This window comes from Myxocyprinus asiaticus, chromosome 40 (assembly GCF_019703515.2).
Source record: "Myxocyprinus asiaticus isolate MX2 ecotype Aquarium Trade chromosome 40, UBuf_Myxa_2, whole genome shotgun sequence".
NCBI classification, from domain to species: domain Eukaryota; kingdom Metazoa; phylum Chordata; class Actinopteri; order Cypriniformes; family Catostomidae; genus Myxocyprinus; species Myxocyprinus asiaticus.
The window spans coordinates 19,360,688-19,386,687 of record NC_059383.1 but is presented as its reverse complement, the minus strand read 5'-3'; the positions used below and the strand labels follow the sequence as shown (position 1 = coordinate 19,386,687).

The 26,000-nt window shown below is 38.6% G+C and overlaps 2 protein-coding genes across 6 annotated transcripts; both read right to left on the bottom strand.

The window, feature by feature from the left end:
- Nucleotides 1–281: 281 nt before the first annotated feature.
- On the bottom strand, nt 282–17,181 carry LOC127430719 (alpha-actinin-3-like). The gene is made up of 21 exons (XM_051680712.1): nt 16,855–17,181; nt 10,857–10,971; nt 9,466–9,585; nt 9,228–9,314; nt 9,006–9,093; nt 8,654–8,732; nt 7,733–7,814; nt 5,973–6,058; nt 5,768–5,860; nt 5,434–5,664; nt 5,147–5,294; nt 4,605–4,755; nt 4,397–4,505; nt 3,298–3,438; nt 2,883–3,065; nt 2,566–2,700; nt 2,260–2,439; nt 1,510–1,656; nt 1,317–1,382; nt 1,020–1,178; nt 282–836 (listed from the first exon to the last, which is right to left on the bottom strand). The coding sequence occupies exons 1-21, from the start codon at nt 16,987–16,989 to the stop codon at nt 678–680; spliced, it is 2,694 nt and encodes an 897-aa protein (XP_051536672.1). The 5' UTR covers nt 16,990–17,181; the 3' UTR covers nt 282–677.
- A 408-nt stretch (nt 17,182–17,589) lies between these two features.
- Nucleotides 17,590–25,356, bottom strand: rbm14a (RNA binding motif protein 14a). 5 transcript variants are annotated; one of them, XM_051680713.1, is made up of 6 exons: nt 25,284–25,349; nt 24,467–24,495; nt 23,942–24,305; nt 22,982–23,831; nt 22,635–22,826; nt 17,590–20,742 (listed from the first exon to the last, which is right to left on the bottom strand). In XM_051680713.1, the coding sequence occupies exons 3-6, from the start codon at nt 24,288–24,290 to the stop codon at nt 20,472–20,474; spliced, it is 1,662 nt and encodes a 553-aa protein (XP_051536673.1). In that variant the 5' UTR covers nt 24,291–24,305; nt 24,467–24,495; nt 25,284–25,349; the 3' UTR covers nt 17,590–20,471. The 5 variants fall into 5 exon arrangements, with proteins under 5 accessions (XP_051536673.1, XP_051536674.1, XP_051536675.1 ...); XM_051680714.1 differs by having other exon boundaries at nt 25,189–25,294; XM_051680715.1 differs by lacking the exon at nt 24,467–24,495 and having other exon boundaries at nt 25,284–25,356.
- Between the last annotated feature and the right edge of the window lie 644 nt (nt 25,357–26,000).

Sequence of the window (26,000 nt, the reverse complement as noted above, 5' to 3'; positions counted from 1 at the left end):
ATAAACTTTTAGGCTACTTGTTTTAACATGAGCAAAATTTCTGCCAGATTTTATTGATGGATTTGTGCAATGTCAAATTCTTGACAAACTTGAGACAGTCAGACATAAAATATTCTCTATGCACTTTGTTTTCATTAAGTTTTGGTTAGGTATGTAGTGGCCCCAAAAAGTATACAGTATATATACTTAAATGGAAAAAGTAAAGGAAATTTCTGAAAATGTATATTTCTATGTACCTTTCACACAATCACACACAAATATAAACGGTCAAAACAACAAGGTTATTCTTTAGGATAATTTATTTTTTCTTCCTCCAAAACATAAGCCTTTTGTATGAAGGGGAGAGCAAATGTCTCTCATTAACAGCACCATTGTGAAGAATGATTTTGTGTCATGAGGTTCTTTGACTCTTCAGTCCCTTTTGGCTTGTGAGACAACTTCCCACAACATAGAGGATGGATCACTGACAAGGACCAGACAGCAACTGATGGGTGTATTCACTCAAAACTGATTATTGACTGGTGACCACACGAGACTGAATACATAGGCCCAAACCACTGCAGCAAAGCCGTTGATTAAGTCAGACGTTGTTCTTTGAGTTAGACGTTTAAAGGTTTCATGAGGGGGTGGGGGGTTAGGTGGGGATGTTGTGGGTGCTGGATAAGACAAGAAGGGCTCTACAAGTCGCTCTCTCCATACAGGGCACTGGAGAAGGAGATGTAGTCAAGGGCACCCGGAGCACCATCACTGCCCATGTACTTGGTCATGCGGCTGATACAGTATTCGGCCTGTTCTGGGGGCAGCTCCCTCCTCAGCTCCTCCACTGTAATGTATGCCTGCAAAACACAGCAAGAGGTCAGATTAGAATATTTAATGTTTGAAAATGGGCACTTAAACAACTGGAGCAATATTTAGAGGATTCTCCTAAAGCATGTAAGCTCTTCTGTTGGCTCTTTTATGTTTGGAATGTTCAGAGCTACAGTTTGGACTTTTCGTCAGATGTTGGAGGTTGCTTTCACCTTGTCAGAGGCCAGGATCTTGAAGGAAGCCATGACCTGTTCAGCGGTGTCTGTCTCGGCTGTCTCCCTGGTCATGAAGTCAATAAAGGCCTGGAAGGTGACCACTCCTGTGTTGTTGGCGTCCACCAGGGTCATAATACGGGCAAATTCAACCTCACCCTAAGAGAAGAATGGAATTTTAAAAGGTCTTAATTCCAAACATTGAGTTTGTGAGGAGTTTCTGGGTTATCGTAAAACGACAAAGAAATCAAAGACAATCAAACGCATTGATAAAGCATCAGGAGTGACTGCACTCACCAAATCATATCCCATAGAGATCAGACAAGCACGGAAGTCATCAGGATCCATCATGCCATTCCTCTTCTGCAAATATAAGAAATGGAAGGTGTTTTCAAATGGCCTATTTTAAACCATTTTGAATATACAATAGCTTTTATTTGAAACTGATTATTTGATGAAGAAAGCGAAAAGGCCCCCATGTATTGCGCACCCTGTCGAAGTGGTTGAATGAGGCTCTGAACTCGTTCAGCTGCTCTTGGCTGATGCCCTTTGCATCGCGGGTCAGGATCTGGTTCTCAACCTCATTGATAGTGCGGGCGATAGTGGTGAGAAGCTGCTCCCAGCCCACACGAATGTGCTAAAACAGACATAAATAAGAAATAGGAATCTGGATAGATATACATCATAAATCTAGGGAAACCTTTTGGATAATATACTTGGATACACTGTTTCCAAGAAGATGACTCAAGAAATTGGTATATTTTGTTGATTTTCTTTTTTTTGGTACTTAAGACTTTGTATACGTTTGTTTTTTCGTACTAATGACTTTGTTTTTGTTGGTTACTAGATGGAGCGGCAGAAAGGATTATTCAGCTATTTCAAAGCCACTCCTTCAATTAGAGGGATACAACTGTTCGTAACTGCGGAAGTTTTTTTAAATGTTTTTTGTTCAGTTTCTTCTTGATGTCTGATGAAGGCCCTGAGGTTGGCGAAACAGTGTGTATTTTTAGTTGTAGTTCTAATTTTGCCTATAGAGTGAGTGTTGCACCTCCTGCTTTTGAAAGTATGGCTTTTCCGCAGGGATAAAAATAAAAAACCAGATGGACATGGACCTCTTACAGCAAATCCCTAATGACACATATTGAGATATTAAAGTGAAACTTCAAAGAAAGGAAAAAAACAGGTTTGCGGTGAACACAAAGTTTCTGATCAATTAGTTCGGAATTGCAGGTGTTCTTACCTCCATGGTGTAGTTTGTGTGCTTGTTGTCAAAGATAAGTCCCTCCTGGCTGAGCTGGTGGTCTCCCTCCAGTTTGTCAATGTTAGATTTGTAATTAATGATGTTCTGTTCATATGTCTTCAGATTGTTCATCTGTTCTTCTAGGGAACCAGAAATGTCGATTGACACATGGCTTATCTCCTGTTGACATTACAGAATTGAGGAATATTATCACAGATATGTCAATTTTTTTTAATATGATGTAATAGTTAGCCATTTCAAATGAAGTGATCTTGATGTTATGAAGTCAGGTGCATGGTAAGACACCTCCATCTTGGTCTGAATCCAGGGTCCAATGATGTTGGCCTGAGCAGCGAACTGGCGCCTCAGTCTCTCATTGGATTGCTGCCTGGCCACTTCCTCCTGCAACATCTGGTCACGCATTGGGACCAATTGCTTCACCTGTTTTTGGGAAGGAAGCACATTCCTCAGTGGAGAAGCTATAACATTATGCCATTATTTGCTTTCTGATTATATACTTGTGGAAATATTGGTCTGTTTATGCAGCATCAAAAACTGTTAATTTTACCATATTAATTGCAAATGTAATTGTTTTCACGCTGAAATGATTGTGAAGTACTCACAGCTTCCCATTTGTTACTAATATCCTGAGGGGAGAGGACAGTATAGGGGTTCTCGCCCAACACCTTGATCCCGTATGTCTGAGCAATCTTCAGGATCTCGTTATGAATGCCCATGATGGCCATGCGCTCCTTATCGGCTTCTGGCAGGGTGGCCTTGAACTGATCGTGGGCTGTGATCAAACTCTGATGGTAGAAGTTGACAACAGCAAAGAAAGAGTGATTTAAGAAGTAAATGGATGATGTAAAGCCAAAAAAATGACTGAGGATAAAAGAGTTCTAAGAGAACTACACCACAAACCATGTTCTACCAATGCTCTACTCCAATAACAGAATGAAGACAGAAGCTCTGTTACACAATGTAATTTTTTGTAAAAAAAAAAAAAAAAAAAAAAAGCATTCAGTGTTTGTCTTTCACCTGGATTTCCTCAATGCTGTGTACAATGAACATGTCTTGCAGATCTTCCATAGCTCCATCCATCCAGTTGTTGAAAGGTGCTGCCCTTTTGGCAAATTCAAGGTATAACTGGTCAATTGTCTCCCAAAGCTTCTCCACACGCTGCGGCAAAACAAAGTCAGAAATTACGGTAAGCCCACATCCTCAATCTACTATGAAGACTACGCTTTATTCCTTCTGCTTATTATTGCCTAAGTTTGCAAAAGAGTCTTGTCTTGATACGATTGATCTTCATTTCTAAATGTAATTAAATGCTGTACTGCACTAATGTTGTCATTGTTGTCTTGGGTCTCTCTGCAAAATTAATGAAAAGGAAGAAAAATATAATGAAAAGTAACAAAATGATGATGAAAATTAGTGATAACATAAATTAAAAATATGGTTCTGCAAAATGAAATGTAAAAATAACTATTAGATTTTGTTCTGTATATGTTCTTTTTAGGAATTCGCACAAAACACCCCTACAACATTCTGTGAATGTTAGTTTATGGTTATAAAACTTAAAACCTATAAAGAACATTCCTGGAACATTAGAAATTGGTTAAAAACAAACAAATAGGAAACAAAGTAACATTAGGAGAACATTCTGTGTTTGCTTGGTTAATGCTTCTGGATGGAGAATCTACATTTGGTTGATTACTTTCATTTTAATTATGCAAAATTAAATGTAACATTAGAAAACACTGTGTATATGTTTTATTAGGTTGTCAAAAAACAAAAAACTCCCTGCAACATTCTGTGAGGTTAGTTTATGGTAATAAAAAATAAATCCTAAAAATTACATTAGATAACATTCAGTATAAGTTCTTATTAGGTTGTCGTACAAAAACCTCCCTGTAACATTCTGGAAACATTAGATTATGGCTATAAAAATAAAACCTAAAATGTAAGTTCCTAGAACATTAGAATTGGTTCCCAAATATAAAAATAGGGGAACGATACACTAACGTTAGGGGACCATTTTGTGTTTACTTTGGTTTGACTTCTATCTCATTTCAATTGCAGGTTTATACAATTAGGGAGGATGGGCGTACACCATAACACTCAATCAAATATGTACCTCCAGTGATTCTCTCCTTTTCTGGGTCAGGGTGCCCAGGTTGTCCCACTGGTCACAGATGCCTTGGCAACGGGCATTGATGGTGGCAGCATCATAATAATCCAGTTCACTAAAGAACAGAACATCATCATCATTAAACTTACATGCCGGTTACAGTTCTCTGTAAGAAAACTTACATTTAAGTGGGGTTGAGGTGTATCTCTCTTACTTGAGTTCCTGTGCAATGGCAGCAATCTGCTCGACTCTGTCCTGGTGAGCAGCCAGATCACTTTCAAAGGCCTCATGTTTCCTCATCAAAGCACGGATCTCCATCAGAGAGGCCGACTCATAGTCCTTCTGAGACAGCAGCACCTCCTTTCCTGTGGAGAGCATTACAAACCAGATGAAATATGTTACATGCAGTTTTCCTCTCAGACTAGTTTCTTAACACACTTGGATTTAAAAATGAATTGGGTCGATTGCAGGATACATTAACATTCAGAGCCAAGACATCAATTTCCCATATGATCACTCTCGTTTTAGCACAGCGGTCGATTGACAGGTGAGTAAATGGTGATTCTCTGCTGTCTGGTATGCTTCAGGACAGATTGGTGTTTACACATCAAATGCGATGTGGTCACAACGTCCGTATGTGGTTCAAGTGATCCGATCACAAAATTTTGGACCCTGTTCCCGATCGGATCACCTGAAACGCATCATAATACCAGATGTAAACGCGGTCTGTGAGATCAGTGAAGTTCTGCTTAATACCTGAGGTCCATGATTCGTGCAGGGAAGACTTCTGCTTAAACTTCTCAGCCAGGTGGTCCAGTCTCTCCAGACGACGAATCTCTGTGAGCAGCCATTCCTCATAGCCTTTCTCAACCTGTTCCAGACCCTTCCAAGCATTGGCAATGTCCTACAGGAGGGGAGGTCAGTTGGAATTTGAGGACTCATTTATTGTTAACACAAATGTTACTGCACAAGCTAGAACTTCCATCCTTCAATTTAGCTTTTTTTGCATTCATACGTGGGAGGAGAAATAGAGTAACACATACTGAAACCATTTTGCCCTCAGAGGGCATGAAGGCAGGTCTGTTGCTAAGCCTCAGCTTGGTCTGTAGGGTGTTGAAGTTGATCTCCAGCTGGCACTTCTCCTGAACCTTGGGTGGCTTATGCACACGACGGTAGTCCCTGAAATCCTCAAGCTTTTGCTGCATGGCATGCATGGTCTGCTCAGCCACGCGGTTCTCCAGCCAGGGGATGGTCCTTTGGATCCACAGCAGAAGCTAAGGAGCAGATAAAAAGGAAGCATATGTACCTTGATGGTCCAAACTAATCAATTATAAAAATGATGGTCAAATAATAAAGAATTAGACTGAGTGTTTTCACCTCACTGGCTAGTTTCTCATATTCTTCCATCAGCTTCTCGTTCTCCTGGTTTACTGCCAGCACTTTGCAGATCCTGTTAGCTGCTGTCTCAGCCTGGAGGACAGTGTGACTGATTACAAAGGGGAAACAAGGTGGGCCAATTACATTCTAAAAGGAGAGACCCTCCTTCTTATACAGGTGATCAAATCCAGAAGATTTCCCTTACCTGTTCTGCTCCAGCGAAGGCATGGTAGAAGCAGGACACATAGGTCATGATAGCCTTTTCATCGGGTTTTGGAGTGTTCACAATATCTGACATGAAAAAAAACATGACCAATAAATAATCCATGACAGTATATTGGGCCGTTCACATCGAATGCGTTTTGCGTCTGCACTGTTTTTTGACAGTTTTTCTGTGTAAACATGCACTAGAGTGGTTCCCAACCTGGGGTCCACACCCTTAGAGGGGGCGCCAGAGTTCACAGTGGGGGGCGCGGAAGCTCATTTGCTTTGAAGCTGTCAAAGATCAGTAAAATGTGCAATACCAGGCAGTAAGACAGCATGTCACCATCCTTATCTAACGAAAGGACGCAAAGGAGCAAAATCTCAACATAAACTGTCCAAAGACCTTGACATCCTGGTAACTGTAGCAAAACTTCAAGAAATGTTGCTCTACCAACTAGTCTCTTTGCACAGCTGTGTGAGGATGATGCACACCAAACATATTCTGCTTTTCATTGGAGGTTCAGAGGTTTATTGGATCCTGCATCATAAACACGCACTAAAATACTGCAAAAACCTCTTAAAACAAAATACCTTGTTGACATGCTAACGCTTTTTAAAGAGACCATCAAGAAGCTGCAGGGCTCTGAATGGGGGTGGACAATGTAAGAGAGATGGCACAAAGGTTTAGTTCACCCCAAAATGAAAATTCTCTCATGATTTACTCACCCTCATGCCATCCCAGATGTGTATGACTTACTTTCTTCTGCAGAACACAAATTAAGATATTTAGAAGAATATTTCAGCTCTGTATGTCCTCACAATGGAAGTTATTTGGTGCCAAAATTTTGAAACTCCAAAATCCACAAAGACTCCAGTGGTTAAATCCATGTGTTCAGACATGATATGATGGTGTGGGTGAGAAACAGATCAATATTTCAGTCATTTTTTTTGTCATAAATTCTCCTCCCTGCCCATTAGGAGGTGATATGCTAGAAGAATGTGAATCACCAAAAACAGAAGGAGAATGAGAGAGTGAAAATAAAGTGGAAATTGACTGAGCAGGGAGGAGAATTTATTGTAAAAACAAAAGACTGAAATATTGATCTGTTTCTCACCCACACCTATCAAATTGCTTCAGAATATATGGATTTAACTGCCAGAGTTGTCTGGAGTACTTTTATTTTGCTCTTATGTGGATTTTGGAGCTTCAAAATGTTGGCACCCATTCACATACATTGTATGGACCTAAAGAGCTGAGAAATAAAAAATAAAATAAAAATCTTCGATTGTATTCAGCAGTAGAAAATCATACACATCTGGGATGGCATGATGGTGAGTAAATGATGAGAGACTTTTCATTTTTGGATGAACTATTCCTTTAAGAGAGAGAGAGAGAGAGAGAGAGAGATTGAAGATGCAGCGCTTCCCTTAGTTACTGTTGCTAATGCCGTTAAGCTTTCCTATTGGCATCTTTTCTGCCACAAAGAACAGAGGGAGAAGCAATTGAGTGAATTACCTCAGCAAAATATATGTATATACAGTATATATCAAACTTTCTTAAATGTAAGTAAGGGAGTACCACAGGAGCAGCAAATGTTTTAGACACCAAGTCAAGTAAAAAAATAAAAATTAAAAAAAATCTGCGTTCCAGATTTTACCAAATATTTTTGTAGTGCAATAATGCTTTTGGTCTGAACTCTTTATATTTACCATTTTCAAACATGAAATCACATCACCACATTGTCCAGCACTGAGACTTACCTTCTGCATCAAGCATTTTAGGGATGTCAAGATACTTCTCTGCTACTTCAAAAGCAGTGTTGAGGTTGCCAATGGGGTCATCCTGCAAGGGCAGACATAGCTACATTGTTACAGAAACTCATTTGAACAAAGAAGAAAGTTATTGTTGCTACAAAGATAAGTAAAAAAAAAAAAGGTTGTAAACTTTCATCAAAGCACAGTTTTACTCATACACTTCATAACCAACTTCATAACCAGAATCTTTAGGTGTGACATGCTGTTTTATACACTACAGAACATTAGTGACATCACAAAGACTGGACAACATTTCACAGGCACCAGGTCATGTAGCTGAGTTTTAAATAAATGAAACAACCTTACAAAAATACTGTGGTGGTATCAGATGGTAATACTTTGATATTTACCATGGTACTGGATGATAACCATTTTCATGTAACATGGTGTCTACGTAGTTGCATTGGTAAATTTAAAAAATAACATAGTATTACCGCAGTATATGTAAAAAAATAAATAAAAAAAAACTACTTTTTTGTTAGTGCCTTGGTAATAATCTGGATTTTAAAGGATAAAATTAAAACACTATTATGACTTGTTTTAATTTATGAAGAATAAGATATTATCAAAAACTCTTATTGATTTCTTCCGTTATACAAGCAAATTAAACAGACAAACCATCAACACCTTTTTCTCCACTCTTGATAAGAAAAAAAGGGATGTGTTATTCCAGCTCTCTCCTTTCAAAAGAAATAAACAGGGCATTCAGAGCAAAAGAGACCATGTTTATCAGCAACCAACAAGTGATGACAGCTACAGTGTTAGGTTTTATTGACATTAAGTAGATAGAGTTAGTTAATGGACAGATAGTGAAATGAACAAAAGGGCATGCAGAGATTCAGGAAGATTGGAAGGGGGTGATGGCACCTTGCGCAGTTTGGAGTAGTCGATGAGGTCAGGTCTGTGTCTGTGGATGAGGGCACAGAGAGCCAGGCCATCCTTCCAACTAAGACACAGACCACAAGCAAGGGAAGAACACAGGTAGAGAACAAGAAACGAATTGTTGGAATGATTAACAAAAAGATGAGAGTTGTGCAGAGGCTCTATGTGTGAGTTTAGAAGCATGTTGTGTAATGTGAAATTAACAGATATAATGTACGCATGTGCGTGCTAACACAAGGACAAGAGCTATGATGATCAGTTGAATAGAGTAAAAGAGGTGAAATTTAGCACACGTGCTACACTTTCCCATTGTCAGCATGAGGTAAGCAGAATTCACCTGATGTGGAAGTTCTGCACGTTCACATTCCTGTAGGGGGCAGTCTTCCTCTGACACCACAGCAGTAAGCCCTCCTTAGCAGAGGTCTCTGTGAGGAACAGGTCAGTAGATGTCATTTTCACTCAGTACACAGTAATGATCGACTGATGCCGAGCATCTTAAAAATAAACACAAGACTGCAGAGGTAGTGCTGTTAATATTTAAAATGTTTGAGTTCCTCACCCTCCACTGAAATATCCTGGATTGCAAAACGCAGGATGATGGTCCAGATCATACCAAGGGTCATTTTCGTATTGCCATCCACAATCTCTGCAACGGAGCAAAGAGCAATCAGACAAAACAGAGCACCATGTGACAGAAGAGAGTGGCATTCCGATGTTTTTGTGAAAGTACAATAATAAGAGTGGCTTAAGTTGATTATGTCAGAGAAACAGAGGATGGAAGGGAGGACAGGCCTTACCCTCAGCTCCGATGGAGACCAGCTTGACTCCCTTGCTGCTGATGAAGTCCAGGGCCTTGTTTACGTTGGCGATCTTGTGGAAACGCATTTTGCCTTTGTCTGGCTTAGGGAGCCTCTCGCCTGATTTCAGAACATAAAAAAAAAAATGTTATCGACCTGCATATTTACTTTTTATTATTTATTGTGCCAGTTAATGCTGTTCTTATACCAAGCAGTTAAAGTTGCACTCTGTAACTTTTTTGACTAGCGGTGTGGATACGTCATCATTCAAAATGATTAGTTTTCAGTGACAGATGCCATTGTAGAAATTCACTATTCATTGTCAGCTACAATTATTTTAATCAAAGAATGAAAATTGTCCAATAACAGCTTAGTTACTGTGATTAAGTGAGTAGTGTTGGACTGGTCATGTGATCCAACATGGCAGCCCCCATGAGCGGGCCCTCTCAATGTAGAAGGAAACAGCTTTTATAAGGTTACTGATGTGAGTGCTCATTATTTTATATATATATACACACATATACATACATACATTTATTTATTTCTTTAAGAGTAAAACTTTTTTAGTAAGTAAAAAATTACAGAGTGCACCTTTAATATCAATCAGCATTGGACAATTAGTTTGGACTAATAAAGAAATACTTATTTACTTCACATGACACAGTTAATGAGGAAAGTAATACAATTACTACATTTTTTACATTGGCTACATTTAGAAACAAGAAAGCTTGCATGTTGGTACATATTTTCTATAATGTCCAGATGGTTTCAAATGTATTTGTTAGTTGTTGTTATTCATGAGTTTTGTGGCTTTTAGTCTATGTCTAATAGCTTTAAAACCATCTATATGCAGGTTTACTCCTAAAGGTTGAAACAAATCAACTTTTTAACATATATACGTACTTCAAGTTTACAGACAATCTTTTCAGGGGGAAACAGACCAAATATATTGACGACTCATCCTGCACTAAACAGATTTCTGTCCAATCAAATGCTCTCAAGAATTAGAATGTCCCTCCCCTAATACAACCTGCAACCAACTAGCACAAGGTCCGTGGCTGGGATGTAAACTAAAGGCTATTTGCTATTTAAAAAAAGGGTGGGGGGTGGGGGGGTGAGCCCTTTAGAAATGTCCCAGCCCAAGCTTCAAGCCATTTCATGGGATCTTTATGTTACATTTTTCCATTTGGCAGATATTTTTTGTCCAAAGCAACTTGCAGTGCTTTCAAGGTATCCATTTTATCAGTTTATGCCTTCTCTGTGGATCAAACCCATGACCTTGGCATTACTGCTAATTGAGCTACATGAACAGGAACTGAATACTGACATCTGATGTTCTGAGCATACTAGTCGACACATAGTTCCAACTCCTGAGCAAAAGAGATGCTTACCTGAGATAACCTCTAGCAGCAGCATGAGTTTGAGTCCATTCCTAAAGTCCTCCTCAATGTTCTCGATCTGTGTCCCTGCCTTCCGCAGGTGAGAGTTGCACCAGGCAGTGAAGGTCTAAGAACAAAGAAAGCATATTGTGAGGAGTCTGTCCCATGAGAGTAAGCAGAATGTGCTTTTTATAAAAAATGTTTCATTTATTTTCAATAAGTGAAAGACAAGAGCTTCACAGAAAAGGAAAATAAGATTTTTGTGAGGTCATTTTTTCTACCCATAAAAAACACATAGCATGCCAATCATTTATATAAAAAAACTTCAACTGAATCATTTAATTAAAAATGTGTGAATCAATCTGAACAATTATAACATTCTGATAAAATCAACATCAAATTCAAAAGTAACTGTAAATAATGCAATAATCAGGTCTAGCCTATGAAATTTGTCAAATGTAAATAAATAAATAAAATGTTAATTTCTGACTCTGCACTACACATTGGATTGAAAAGCAACGTTTACTGTACAGGCCTCACTGGGAGCCCTAACGTAAGTTAGAATGGCACAGACAGAGTGAGGTGACTGAAGAATGCCAAGGCCCAACGTAATTTGATGTAAGGCTGGAAGAGGAGACCCTTTTGCAGCAGGTGGCCACACTTCAAATCACCTCTCTCTGCCAAAGATCACTAAAATTAGCCTGTGTCCCATGGGAGGGGGAGTAAAGGTGGCTATATCAGGGAGCCATGAGACGCCAGCAGACAGCTGAGAGCACAACATTCCTGGAACAGACACTCAAAACACTACAGCAAGAGAAAATGCTTCAAAGTGTTGGGTCACTTATTTTAAAAAACCCTCATTAAACTTCCAATAATAAATGAAATCAGTAAACCTGAATCTGGGTTATTTTAAATAAGAGCCAAAAAGGTTGAATGGCATAGCGCATGAGTTTTGAGCAGTCAAAATTGAACTTTTTACAGTGATGTAGAATATGTGAACTGAATTCTTCATACTGAATTTTGCTCTTCTGGTTCTAACATCAGTTCAGATAAAACATCTTCAAGCATGATGACTACAGCAAAGAAGTTCCCTGTCACTGAGGCTCCATTTTAGACTTGCATTCCAACGACACTGCTGTTACATCATCTCATCAACCATTCCTGTCATCCATGCAAAGCCACTCTGCAATATTATCTGATAGACCTCAGCTGTACTCCATAGTGCTATGACAGAAAGATTTCCTAAGACAGAAAGTGGATCAAGGAGAAAGAGATGCTCTGCTTGTCTACAGCTTTGTGAGTGAAGCTGCCATTGACATTGGAAGACATCTAGTGATGATTATCAACCCAGGTGGCATGCTGCCTTGCATTAATGAATCAGCTGGCAGCAACCTCTTCAGCTATCATGACAAGGCATTGTTTAAAGAGGAGTCCATGCAAGCACACACAGAGTTCAGAGTTCATGGGAGCTTGTAACAGCCAAAGGCAGTTACCCTTGCAGCAGTAATACACTGATCTGTTATCTGGGCATCTCAGCAAAAAAAAAAAAAAAAATATATATATATATATATATATAACATTTTATTTTTTCAGTATTGCATCATTGAAAGTGGCAATGATTTGTGATCATGCAGATATCAACTATTGTATGTTTTTTTAAGTTGATGGGCCAGAGCACAGACCACAGTAAATACAACTAAGAGAACTGACATTATCTGTTTATTGTGTTTTAATAATTATTTTAATAATAACAATCACTACATACTGACCCTTAAAATGAGAAGAGATGGAGAGGGGGAGTAAAGGAGGCTTTAAAAAATTAGCTAAGCTATGCATGCTAAACTCCATTTGTGGCTTTTGTACAATAATTAAAAACAACAACAACAAAAAAAAAAACATAATTTGATTCATTTGAAACATATTGACATGCACATAAAAACGCATAAGAAATTTGCTAATATTTTACCCAAAAGGCAAAAACATTTTTGTGACAGCAAGAATCAGATGACTGCAAAGTCACAACCACAATCCACTGGATCGCACATCCTCTTATACTGTATCATGAGGAATTTAGTGTAGCAACACAGGTGATTTTGTAATAACGTATTTGTTGACACCACCTTAAATTTATGGCATGTAGTTCTTTTAAACCTTAAGTCCAAATGCAATTAAGCTAATCAGTTTCAAAGTAAATCTTTCTTAAAAACTTTGGTGACATTTACCACATTCTCAAGTGTGTCAAGTAACTTCTGTGGGTATTATTAAGGGATAGGTTAGGGTTAACCTAACCTAACCCTTAGGGTTAGTATTGCTACTGTTAACAAGCTAATTCTATTCACCAAAAGTCCATAAAAGATGTGATGTAAAAGCACTGTGGGACAAATGATCTCTCATTACTAAAATAACAAAAGCTTTGAACATTTTCATGAAAAAATTAACCAAAAACTATTTTCAGGTCCAAGCTAGTGTTTTAGGTGAGATGAGCTTCATTGAATTAGCATATATTGTTAACAGTGGGCAGATTATATTAATGAACATTACTAGGAATATTGGACTGCAGGAAACAAATATTACCACCACAAATAACAAAACTGCAATTGAGTGTCTTTCAACTGCAAGACACTGGGTGTCTTTACAAGCTGTTTTTCTACCCTGAACAAACAGTAGAATTGCCACTGACAGGACACATGGATGCCTCCTCCATTTTGGCCAGAACTAAGGACAAATGGTTAAAAGGCTCACATTCTCTGTCTCATATAAAAAAATAAAAATAAAAAAACAAGCTGTGTGGAACAAATGGGCAAAAAAGACAGTGACAATTTATAGCACCTGCCTTATTTTAAAAACCTAACATCCTGTTTTAGACTCCTCACTTCCAGAGACGTGAAGGTGATTAGACTTCTATTGCTACATACCATGCAATTAAATTATCATAATTACTCATGAAAACCACATTTTTATCCCAGAGCTAGTATATATGGCTGTGAGAATGAGGAGGGTGGTTTTCGTTATGGCACATTCAGGTGAAAGGGCTGAATCTAGGATTGTGATTGTAATATGATATTTAATATGTGAAGGCCTGACATTTAAAGCTATAAACTACGCATGGCATTGCGTTTGACTTATGAGCAATCATTTAGCAGTCATTTTGTAATGCAATAAATGGTGGATACACAGAGCAAATTAAGGTAATTAAATTACCTTATAATATACACATATGCGTAGATCTAGTCTATCTGTATGTTATCGGTTGCTTGAGTTAGACGTAACCCCTCAATTCAGAGGTTTTGCCATAAGGTGACCGCCCTCTTTTTTTATTGTTCTTATTTAAAGCTCCATGAAAGCCAAATCCAGCATTATCTTGAAATAAACTTACCTGCCAGACCTGGCCATTGAACCAAGAGCACACTACCCCTCACCCACACCATGCTTTCATTAGGTAGTTTATAGAAGCTCCCCTACAAGGACACCTCTTCTGGAATAGCAACTGCCATCTGATCGTACTCATGACTTTCTTCAACCCTAATTTCCACCCCCTTCCTCTCTCTACACACTCCTACTGTGTGGCAGAAGAATGCATGCTCCTATCTGAAACCTTTACCTTCAGGTTGTAGGAAAGCATAGATTCCCTTCCAGAATGTCTTCTCAGCTTTTTTTTTTTTTTTTAAGGATGACATACGCATGTCATCCCATTAAATTTGTTTGATTTTTAGTTATTGATGTCATGCTTTTGTGTGCATTTCATGAGATCAAAATGTCTTGTTCAAACCATTGATTGACATTTGGTTTAAAGGGAAATTTTGAGAAATTATCTTTTGATAAAATTACCAGTTGACTAGGAGTTTACATACAACTATATTTGTACATTTCCGCAAAAATGCAAAAGGAGTAAAAGCTATTGCATTTTACAAGTAAATCTCATACAAACTCAAGTGCATGTTCTTTTAGCGTAAAGGTTTATAAAATACCACAAGAACAGTCACCATGAAGTAAGCTGACCTGTTAGAGACAGCAAGATTTAGCATGTAGCTCATGGAGGTAATTGGATGAAGTCTGGTGTATATTCACCATGTATCAGAGTGATGTCTTTACAGGCAGGGAGTGTAGAAAGGGACCTCTGTGAGGTGTGGTGGCTGGGAAATGTTAAAATAAACTGAATTATTCAATAATGATACCATTAAACATAAATATCCCATGAGTATCAGAACTTCTCTTGTCTTTATCATAAAACTCTTGGATCCACATTGCAGGCTTCCCTTACAATAGTATACAGATGCCCATTATCACAACTGGATGCAATTTCTCCATTGAATAAATCTTTGGGTCCTGGGAGTGAATAACAAATGGCAAATGAACAAAGTAATAAAAAAAGAAGGATACTGTGGTTCTTTTGACAGCTGAAGGGCATGTGCCCCTAAAAACGAGTCAATGAACAAAGAGGAACTATAGACATTATTTTGACTGTCTTAAGTGAAAAAACAAAAGCTTCTCTGTGAATTTTAACTCACAACTTAAAAGTTATTAGTAGTATGATTCATTTTCAATGAAGTAATCAGTAAAGTCAGTAATTTGATTACAATTAGTAATTTATAGTGAATTACTTTAAGTAGCTTCCCCAACAAGCTTTAAAAATACACATTATAACATTAATGTATGACAAAAATAAAGGTACTTTCACATTTTACTCACCCTATGGTGAACATTAATAATTACACATTTTCTCTCTCAAAAATCAAGAAATGGTTGCTGGGCTTCAATTTTATGTATTATTGATTGCTTTATAAAAATAAAATAAAAACAGTTTTATGTAAGCTATTAAACTGTTGTCATACCACTATACATTTAATTACTATGGGCTGAGCCTAGGCTAACCTACCAAAGTATAACTCGCACACCTAATTGTGAGTGGACTCAGGTTTGTGCCCAAAGTGATGTAAATGATCTGCTGTGGCATCATGTCAAATACATGCTTATTAATAAACACCTCTCATAATGTATTACCAGTAATTTAACAGGAGTCAAGAGATGATGATGATCAAAGTGTCTGGATTAACAGGTTAAGGGGACAGGACAGGTCTGGAGAATGTTCAATATTTTTAGTTCTCAACTCTATTTGTGGCTCAGAGATTCAAAGTGCTGCTTCACCACTTCCTCCATTCTCTCTCTTACACACACACACGCACACAGTTGCTTCATTTATTGACCATCACCTGCTCCTGCCACTTCAGTGTAGTTATGTCTAACACATTGTACAGCAGATTTGGCAGTCCAACCCGCTCTACATTCTTGGCAGCTTTAAGCAAAGTGAAGAATCACTATGTGCCTACCTGTTTTCTTTTTACATTTTTTGTAAGCTTATATACATCTAGAATGTAAGCTATTTCTGAAAATGTGTTTCTTGTTATTATGTTTACCATTCCCATTCTAATCTAGAGTATTTACTTTCGAACCAAGTAATTCACTAAATTAATTTGACAGGGTCACATTAATATTCACTTAACCTGGGATTTTCTGAGTTGTATGTAGTTCATAAGCTGGTTTGTACTCTCTAGCCATTAAAGCCAGCCACCAAATTCACAACTTGTATTTTCTAGAGTTCTGGAAACAACAGCGCTACCAATTGAAAGGGCTGTGTCCCTATTCCTCAGAGCCTCGTTTCCATTCCTGTCACAAGTTAATATGGTGCTAGACTGAATTAAGTCTGTAAAACTAAATTGTACAAGTACTGGATATATGATTATACATTATGCGTAGAAAATATTTTGTTGCTTTGGATCTATCTTAAAAGATATTCTAAAAGTGAGCCCAAAGCAGTCTACTTTTCATTAAGGTTCCAGATAATACAACGTTATTAAAGATCAAGCACGGACTATCTTTAAGAATACTTTTTTTTTTTTTTAATGTATCCTAATTTATGGAGTTTTATCTGACTTTAAGTAACACACACGTTTAGGTAAAACCCTTTGAAGAAGCGTATACAAAGGGCATGAAAGACATTCATCAGTTTTACCTTCCGCTGCTGCTTCTCCCAGGCCGGGTCCAGGAGCAGGTCTCTATCCCAGTCATCCGCTTGGTTCATGTATTCCTCAGTTGCAGTCATCATGTAAGAACTGTGGTATTGAACTTGCGTTTCAATCGCTGTCATTTTGCCGTCTTCCCTGGGGTGCTTGGTATCCCCTCAACCTACACAACCTTATTATTTTGCCTCTTAATTCAACATACAAGCCCTGCACCGTACAATTAGAGTCCCTGTCTGCGGTAACTGCTCCCACCGGCCGCTCAACGGACAGCTGCTGCTTACAATCCTGCTCGACACGACACAAGTGACGGCAGCCAATTTGAGTGACCGACTGCTGCAGTATTTGGTCACAACTTCATTTCTTAAAAGGTCATGGGTGGGATTTCAGAACTATAGGACGAGAAGCTTTCATTGATTTAATAATTTGAACTTTAGGTAAACAAAATCACACAATTTATGCATAATTTAAAGTTTATAAACAGAGTTTCAAGCAACTCTGGTTTACCTTTATCACCTGTGAGGTCTCACTTAGGTTACTAGATTATACTTGGGTTTATTATGCAAACCATGAATAAAAACCCACCATATTACCATTTAATTCACTTCTAAATTTAAATAGCTGATAAAACAAGAACTGAGTTTCCTTTAGATTATTAGTTCTCATTTATGCATTGCGATTAGAAACATTAGATGCCATGTCAGTGCAATAAATAATATGACCACATCCCATTTCAGCATAATTTATTGAACTTTACAGGAACAAAGTACAAAGATCATAGCCTAAAGCCAATATGTAAATATTAAGAAAAGATTTACACCCCTCTGAAATTTCTGATACAATTACACCAAAATGAAAGCTGCCCATCCAGACATACTTAAAAAAATTTAATCAATGGACTTGGCTGACGTAATTCCCGAAATCACTGAATATTTCAGGTGTCAATTATTTGCAATAATAGTTTATCTACAAGTAATGGTCTACTGTCTGTACCAGCTTGGAAGGGTGTGAGAGAAAATAAAAATACAACAACCTGCATGATGGCCAAGAGTATTCAGTGTTAAAAGGTGAATTTGAGATTTGATGTAAGTTCTTTTGAAGATTGGAGGAATACATAAACTAGAAGTTAGAAAAATTAAAATAATTACAGATAGGGAAAGAGTTTGTAGTGAAACTCTCTTAGGACTTTCTGAAGCTGAATACCTTAAAAGGTTACCTTTACATGTTTCTGACAAACCTTTTGCAGCAGATTGTCCCTATATTAATTTGAAAAAGTAGCTTACTGGATTTATTTACATGTGCACATCTTATAAAATTATCCATTATCCAGCTCCATTATCCATGCCATGAAAGGACAAAGGAACAACTCTGGCAGGAAAATTTATGATTTTTTATTTACAGACATTTTCAACTGTAGAGCCTCAATGTATCTGAGTGCAAAGCCCTCTAGAGCTGACAATGAAATCAGAAAGGGTTGCAGTGGGATCTATGGTCTCATAAGGCTGAAATGGTGGCAGTAGGCCTAGTGATGGGGTCTGAGAAGTGGATTTGAGCTGGACAACAGCACATTGGTTACTCACCTAAGATGACTGCCCTACTTGGATTTGGGCCTTTTGGACAGCACTGCACTGCACCCTTCTTAAGTATTCAAAGCACAGCTGGAGCACCTCAGCTTTGAACAAGTGTGCCCGCCTCGTCTCACTGGAAGTGCTTTAACAAGACCAAATGCCTCAGAACAAGCCAAGGCAAAAACTCCTTAATGATCTAATCTGGATTGTTCCCTCTTATTGCTTCAAATGGAAATTTATTTTCTGCACACCTTGATGCCATTTTGTGATGCCAAAATAACATGTTTTTAGTAACTGATGATCAGTGTTGGGAAGTAACTAACTACAAGTACTAACTCAAATAACTTTACATTTTTTTGAGTTGCATGACAGAAGCTCAGCTATATTTCAACGAGTAGTGGTGTAGCATCACAAAACGCCACATTTGTCACACTGTGCGTGTTTACATACTATCTTACACCAATTATGCTTAATAATCCAACAAGTGTGGTCATGTAGACGCCTTTATCGGGGTAAGGTCTTAAATAGTGTGCATCAATGTGATGATTCAATCTTCTATTGCTCACACATCCTATCCAGATTCAAAGGTCAGAGTTTGCCAAACTTGAACTTTCCTCTGTGGCATAGTACAAAATTTCTTCGCATGAGTATGCGTTTCCTGTCTCCCGCATTCGGACGCATCTGAATGGAGTGTGAAATGGAGTGTGACTGCTCCTTAACTGGTTTCTTACGTTCTTTTTTTTTTTTTAGCTGATTTTTTATGGTGATCAGTGTATTACTGTGCATGTAAACACGCTCACTGTGTTGTCCACGCATCAATGGAGCAAAGGGAGTGATCAAGCGCACTCACCTCAACTGTCCTCGCTCTCATTAGTAGTGCTGGAAAATCCAAATCATCCAAGGCAATCGGTTCTTTTAGTTTATGTAGATGAACGAATTCAAGGTAAACAATTCACTTGTGTTTAGCAAGATGCGTTTGGAAACTACATTTCATTATTAAAGCGACTTTGTGGTTAATCACTGCATTACATAAAATAATTAGTTTTTTTAGTTTGTTCAATGTTCAATTTAATGATGTTAACCTAGTTGTTTAATGCTGCGTGGTATTTAATTCTGCAATCAGAAATTCTTACTGCAGAATTAAATATCATCTGATTATATATTATTTTAAAATATTTTTCTTTGTTAAACAGCTACAACGTAGTTAGCTAATTTGTCAGAAACTCAAAGTGTAGCTGACTACTTTTAAAGAGTAGCTTGACAGTAGTTTATCTATAAGTTAGGAGTAGCTTGGGAAACTACAGTTTCCAAGAAGATCCCCAACACACTTCTATAGTGTTTCCCCAACCCTGGTCTAAGAGTACCCCAACACTGCACATTTTAACACACCCAAATCAAGTCTTGGAGCCTCAACTAACAAACTGAGTTGAATCAGCAGTGTTACATTTGGAAGACATCCAAAATGTGTAGTGTTGGCAGTATTCCAAGGCCAGGGTTGGGAAACGCTGATCTACTAGTAGGTCATCAAAAGGATTGTATTGGTTTTCTAAAAAATGTAATGAGTGAAGTTTTAAAAGTGATTCCACTAACAGACAAGATACCAAACCATGAGCATTTTTGGTACCCAAGCTGAATGAGCTAATTGTACAAAATTTTTTAGCCGTTAAGACACAATTTCCCCTCAGTAGGCCCTACCACATGGCAAGAAGAACCATCCCCACTATGTGTTGCCCTTATTGTCAGTATAAACTGGATGTGGGCCTAATCTGAGCTTCTCTAGCAACTGTGCTAGGATCATTGAGGGGAAGTGTATGATCGAGGTGCAGGCGTGGTGGGGGGCAAAGGGCTTTACCTTAGCGGGGAGCGCGTCCGAGGCATTGTGGGGCGCTAATTCTCTTCCCCCGTCATGCTCAACTTGATGTCCTGAGGCCCGGGAGCCATTTTAGCTGTAGTTAGCGAAAAGGGAGAATGTGGCTGGAACAGCAGTAAGAATAACAAGAGACATGCACTATTTACAATAATACACAACAGATATAATATATTTACTGTGTAGAATAATTTGTGTGGAGCCCTGGTGTGCTGAAAGAAGCTACACCACCACCTTTCCATCTCCACTCTGTTTTACATAATATTGAGAACAATAACACTACAGTGAATGTTTGCCTGTGAGATTCAACTAAATAGATGAACTCAAATGTTACAGTTGTCACAGAGAGTGGTGAAAGTATGGACTGCATGTGCCAAGTGAGTTTTGTGTGTGTACCCCACCATATTTCTTTGGAATGAAAGACTGAAGACTGCCTGAGGGGCATTCTAGGGAAAGAGGACATACATAACATGATTAAACAAACCATTCTCTTTACCATGCCTTCCAATAATAATTATAATGCACTGATTTCAATGAGGGACATCTGAAGAGAAGCTACTCAACCATCATAACATCTGAATCACAAAGCTATTCATGGGGAAATTAAAGGTGTAAATCAGAGCAAAAAGCTGGTGACTTGAATGCTCTGCAGAAAGCATGGCTTGATATATTCCAAAACAGATGGTATGAAATCTTTGGGTAGATTCCCTTCATACAATGGCATGTTTGAAACATTTGGCTCTAATTGCATGAACCTTAACCTGAATTTATTATACAGACAAAGTCACTTTCAGTTTGTAAGTTTTATAACATGAACATTTAATTGAATTGCCTAAAATGCGCATGAACTGGGACAACACATTTTTTTCCTTACGCACAAAAATACAATGTTGTTTGAAGCACTTCACTGTTTTTCACTTTCAAAACCAATTGCCGTATCTAGCTGCATGTTAGGCCTGGATGCGTCACACTGAACAGGTTTTACACTCCTCATCGCTACGTTACTAAATGTTTCCACCCAAAAGCCCCTGAAATCAATTCACATGAGTCTAAGGATAAAGACACTACGATAATGTAAATGTGAACAAATAAATGGTCAGAGAGAAACATATTAATTGCACGGGCTACTTTCAAAAACACAAAGAACTTAAAAACCTCATTCTCTTTTAAGGTCATTCGAGTTTTTTCCACTCATAATTATAAAGTCAATACTCAAGAGTATTGTGTCCATGTAAGTGAGGGATGCAAGGCCAGAGATGGCAGTTGTTTGCTTTGTAAATCCTGCAAAACATGCATATTTGCTATTGGCAGGCTTTATAGCCAGTTCTTTATCCTATTTAGTAACAATGACATCTCCAACTCATTCAGTTTTAAATGAAAAACATCTAGAACAATGAATAAGCCTATTAAGTGACAGTCTATCCCTTTTGTAATGAAATAAAGTTTTCTTTACCCATCTTCCCCTCCTTTACAACAGGTCATTTTAAATTCAGTTATATTGTTGTTGATCTGGGCAGCCATCTGCACTAGTTAGGCAGTGACTAAGAATTTTAAGTTCCTTTAAGCACAAATTTGTGGTTTTGATGGTACTAATACAATTGAATGTGTCTCTGCCCTAAGGCCCCTCCCACTCAAATAGGACTATAGGAAATAGCTTTGATGTGTACGTGATCGTGGTGTTCATTATGTGTAAGCCTAAGCATGTCATCCAAATTGTTACCATTGTGTTCTCACTCTCTCACACACACGCACTTCACACAGGTCCTCTATACATTCTATTCCAATTACGCTGTGCCTTTTATATAAAATCTGAAGCTTAGCCTCTGTGAATTTAACATCAGTCCAAGCCAAAAATTAAATAAATTGTGGACAATTTGGAATAACCACAGATATTAAGTGTGGCTTGCTCCTCAGTTAGCAATTAATTCGATAAACAAAACTGATTGAAAATACTTGGTTTTACAAAAGTCTAAAAAAATTTGTTTATAAAAAAAGTGAAACTTATGTTAAAGGCACAGTCATTTGACTTTGGAGAATGTGAGATCTGACAGGATAGTCAAAGGGTGCTTTATCTGCAAAAGTGAAAAAGTGTGTTGGGGGGTGGGGGGGTTCAGGTCAGAAGCATTGACTAAATTGATTTATCCCTTTCCTCCAGTTTCCGAGATCTGTTTTCATGTAGGACCAAAACTGACACACGCTCACATTTTTACAACCAAGCATGCGTGCACACACGTTTGAAATGGTGTTGGGCTATCGATATGGGGACTCAGATGTGTGCTGGTGAAAGTAATCAGGGCGGCGTAGGAGGGGCTCCTTGTGTGTTGAGGGTGGCTCATACACTCTTGGTGAAGCAGCAGTGCCAGGGGCGGCAAGCTGTTGTACATCCATTGTGGTTGGAGGCATCATGGGCATCGGAGGAGGTGGTGGTGGTGGTGGGTAGCTGTACTGGTATTGCTGATACTGTTGGTACTGCTGGTATTGTTGGTACTGTTGGAACTGCTGGTACTGTTGATAGTACTCTGCATAGCACCTGAAGTGAATAAAAAAAAATAAAAAATACAACAGAATGTTAAGATGTGATTTGACAACTTAGTTGAAAGCAGTTAGAGCAAGCTGAATACCTGACCTGGAATTATTTATGTGCCTTATGAGTTCAAATAGCTAGGACGTCAGCCCAGACTTTACCTTGCAATCGGGTCTCCATTTTTAACTGCAGGAATTTCTGGTCCACCAGGTGGTGTTGGAAGAAGGGCCCGCCGTTTGGGTCGTGTCTGGGAGAATGGCTGGGGAACTGGGTCAGGCAGTAATGGGGCTGAGCGGCGTATTGGGCTTCGGTCTCTGTCAGATTTGGTCACAGCCTGCTGTTCCGCCAGCACTTGTTGCCCCTGCTCAAAGAATCGAGCCCGGGCAGCTTCAAAGATGGCTTGGGAGTCAGGCTCTGTTCCTTCCATGGTCCCATAAGCTGGACTGGCACTATACGCAGAGGAATTTACTCCATAGGCTGGGTTAACAGAAGCGGCACCTGATGGCACCTCTGCTTCAGTGGGGTAGCCATCCGCAGCCTGGCTCTTCACTGAATTAAGCACCTGGTTTGCAACAGCACCATAAACTTGACTTGCCAGAGCCCCGTAGACTGCAGCACTAACGGGTTTGCCATCAACCCTGGAAGTGGTCAAGTCTTTTAGAGCTGCAAACGTAGGGTCACTGCTTGCCGTGTTGTAAAAAGAGTTGTGGACACTCTGTTGAACCTGAAGGGGAAGCCCAGCAGCAGCGGCCGCAGCAGCAGCTAAAACAGCTGCTTGACTCTGGTGGTGTTCAATGGGAGGCCTGTTGATCGGACATTCACCTGCAAAATGGCCGTGTGCACCGCAGCTGGCACATGGGACCTTGTTTGTGGTCAGCTGTGCCTTTGAGAGCTCCACTGCGAGTGGACGGCCCATAAATAAGGTCCCGTGAACACCCTCAATGGCTTGTTCTGCGTCCTCTTTGCGCTCCATGTACACAAAGGAGTAGCCTACTAAAGAGGAGGGCTTAGCTGTCAAAGATAAATGTATAACATTAACAACAGAAATTATACACTGATAAAAAGTGAGGTGTATGTGCATGCATATTGTATATGCATACTCAAATGAGTGGGCAACTTACTCTTTACTTTTTCGCAATCAAGAACTTTGCCGTAAGGTGAGAAGAGATCAAAAAGATTTTCAGTTGTACAGGAAGCACACAGGTTCCCCACAAATACTTTGATGGAATTGAGGGGCCTCCCTTTGGATTCCTCAACTACAAGATTCCGGCCGTGGTACTCTAGACCATTCAGATCGCGGATGGCACGGTCAGCAGCCCCTTCTCCCTGCAGATGGACAAAGGCAAACTGCCTCAGTACAGTTATGTTCACCACTTCTCCGTAAGAGGCAAAAAGCCCTATTAGGTCATCTTGAGTTGTGTCCGAATCCAGATTCCCAACAAAGAGCTTCACACCGTTGCTGTCGTCCATTGCACCCCAGAATACCTAGAAATAGGGAACATGCCTTATTTCTTACTTAAGGCTATACAGTGGGCCCAAAATTTAAGGCGCACATATCAAATTGAAGTTGGACCGGTTCAGCCGGATGACCAACATTAATGGGATAGTTAACCAAAACATTTTTTATTAAATTTATTTTCACTTACCCTAACGTTGAGCAAAAGCCGTATTTCTTCTGTGGAACAAAAAGGGGGATGTTATGTTAGGCAGAATGTTATGGGACTGACAGCCCCAGTCTCCATTCACTTTCATAAGAATATCTTATTCAAAAAATGATAATGTATTTCTCCTTTGTGTTCCACATAAGGAAGAAAATTATACGGGTTTGGAACGACATTAGGGTGGAGAAAATAACGACAATTTATTTAATTTATTGGGTGAAATGACACTTTAATAAGATAATCACCCAAGTAAAATCGCGCGCTTGCGATTATAAATACCTTCGTTCTTTATAACAGAAGCGATTTGTTTGTCGTGTTACTAATAGTGTAATTGGGGTGATAGACACAAGCAAAATGGGGATTTTTTTTTTTTTTTTTTACACCATACAAGCCCGCCAGATGTGAGCCGTCGCTTCGCTTCTAGAAAGCGCTACACACACCGAGTATGTCTAATGACAAATATAGGTGATTTAGTTACATACTGTTAGCTAGTTGAATTTAAACGTTTCTCTCAAAACATACACCATTATGAACCCCACAAGATAAGCCGTATATTTCATTATAACCCGTGAATGAGTAAAAATAAATGCGTAATTAGCACGCGCATAGTTAGCTAGCCACGCGCACTCAACCCCGCTGATAGCACAACTAGCTGGCTAGCAACCAAAAACAAGGAAATTATTAAACATATCGGGGGTCACACTCACTGTGAAAACAATTCGGAGAAGAGACCAGAAACAATGCAGTAATTTGAAGACTTAAGGTAACAAACTCGACAGAACTGTTTTGTCTACCCTCTTACCTAACGCGCTGATGAGACTTCATATCCGTTTTCCGACTGCTTGACGGGGTTCATGGCGTCGAGTCCGTGTGAGTGCAAACAACAAGACGGAAAGATCCGGTACATGATAAACTGTAGTTCTTCTAAATTTCACAGGAATGACTAATGTATAGACCCAACATAGAGAAAAAAAATCCTGGCAGAGATAATGCATTGTATTATTTATTTATTTAAATGGAATAATATGTTGTCGAATAAACCCTTTAGAAACATTTCGCCATTAAACCACCTTCACAGCAGCAGCCGCAACAACAACAACAACAACATAATAATAACAATGTTTATTATTTTATTATTATTATTATTATTATAAATATGAATATACTTATTAGAAATATTACTATTATTTATTTATTTTGGGTAATTTATTTATTTATTTAAAGGAGAATATGTGGGAAATCATATTAGGTCTCATGATGAAAGCTGGTAAACAGACATTGATCCAGTTAATATTATTACAAATAAACTGGCCCAAGACACACGTCCACATGAAAAAGAATCGTTTTAAATAAATTAACCTTGATTTAAGTAAATTAAAATTTAACATAATTTTGTCGAATAAACCCTTTAGAAACATTTCATAAAAAACTTCACAACAACAACTAAATAATAACAATAATTTATTATTATTATTATCGCCAGGTATTACAACAACGCATGCGCATGTTGAGGAATGCA

Coding starts and splice junctions, on each gene's coding strand:
- LOC127430719 (XM_051680712.1), bottom strand. CDS start 16,989: ATGACAGCGATTGAAACGCAAGTTCAATACCACAGTTCTTACATGATG. Junction 6,059..7,732: donor TAAAATGCTTGATGCAGAAG/GTAAGTCTCAGT, acceptor TTTTCATGTCAG/ATATTGTGAACACTCCAAAA. Junction 1,179..1,316: donor TCTCTATGGGATATGATTTG/GTGAGTGCAGTC, acceptor TTCTTCTCTTAG/GGTGAGGTTGAATTTGCCCG.
- rbm14a (XM_051680715.1), bottom strand. CDS start 24,290: ATGGACGACAGCAACGGTGTGAAGCTCTTTGTTGGGAATCTGGATTCG. Junction 22,827..22,981: donor AATGGAGACCCGATTGCAAG/GTAAAGTCTGGG, acceptor TATTCACTTCAG/GTGCTATGCAGAGTACTATC. Junction 20,743..22,634: donor ACTGCTGCTTCACCAAGAGT/GTATGAGCCACC, acceptor CTCTTTCCCTAG/AATGCCCCTCAGGCAGTCTT.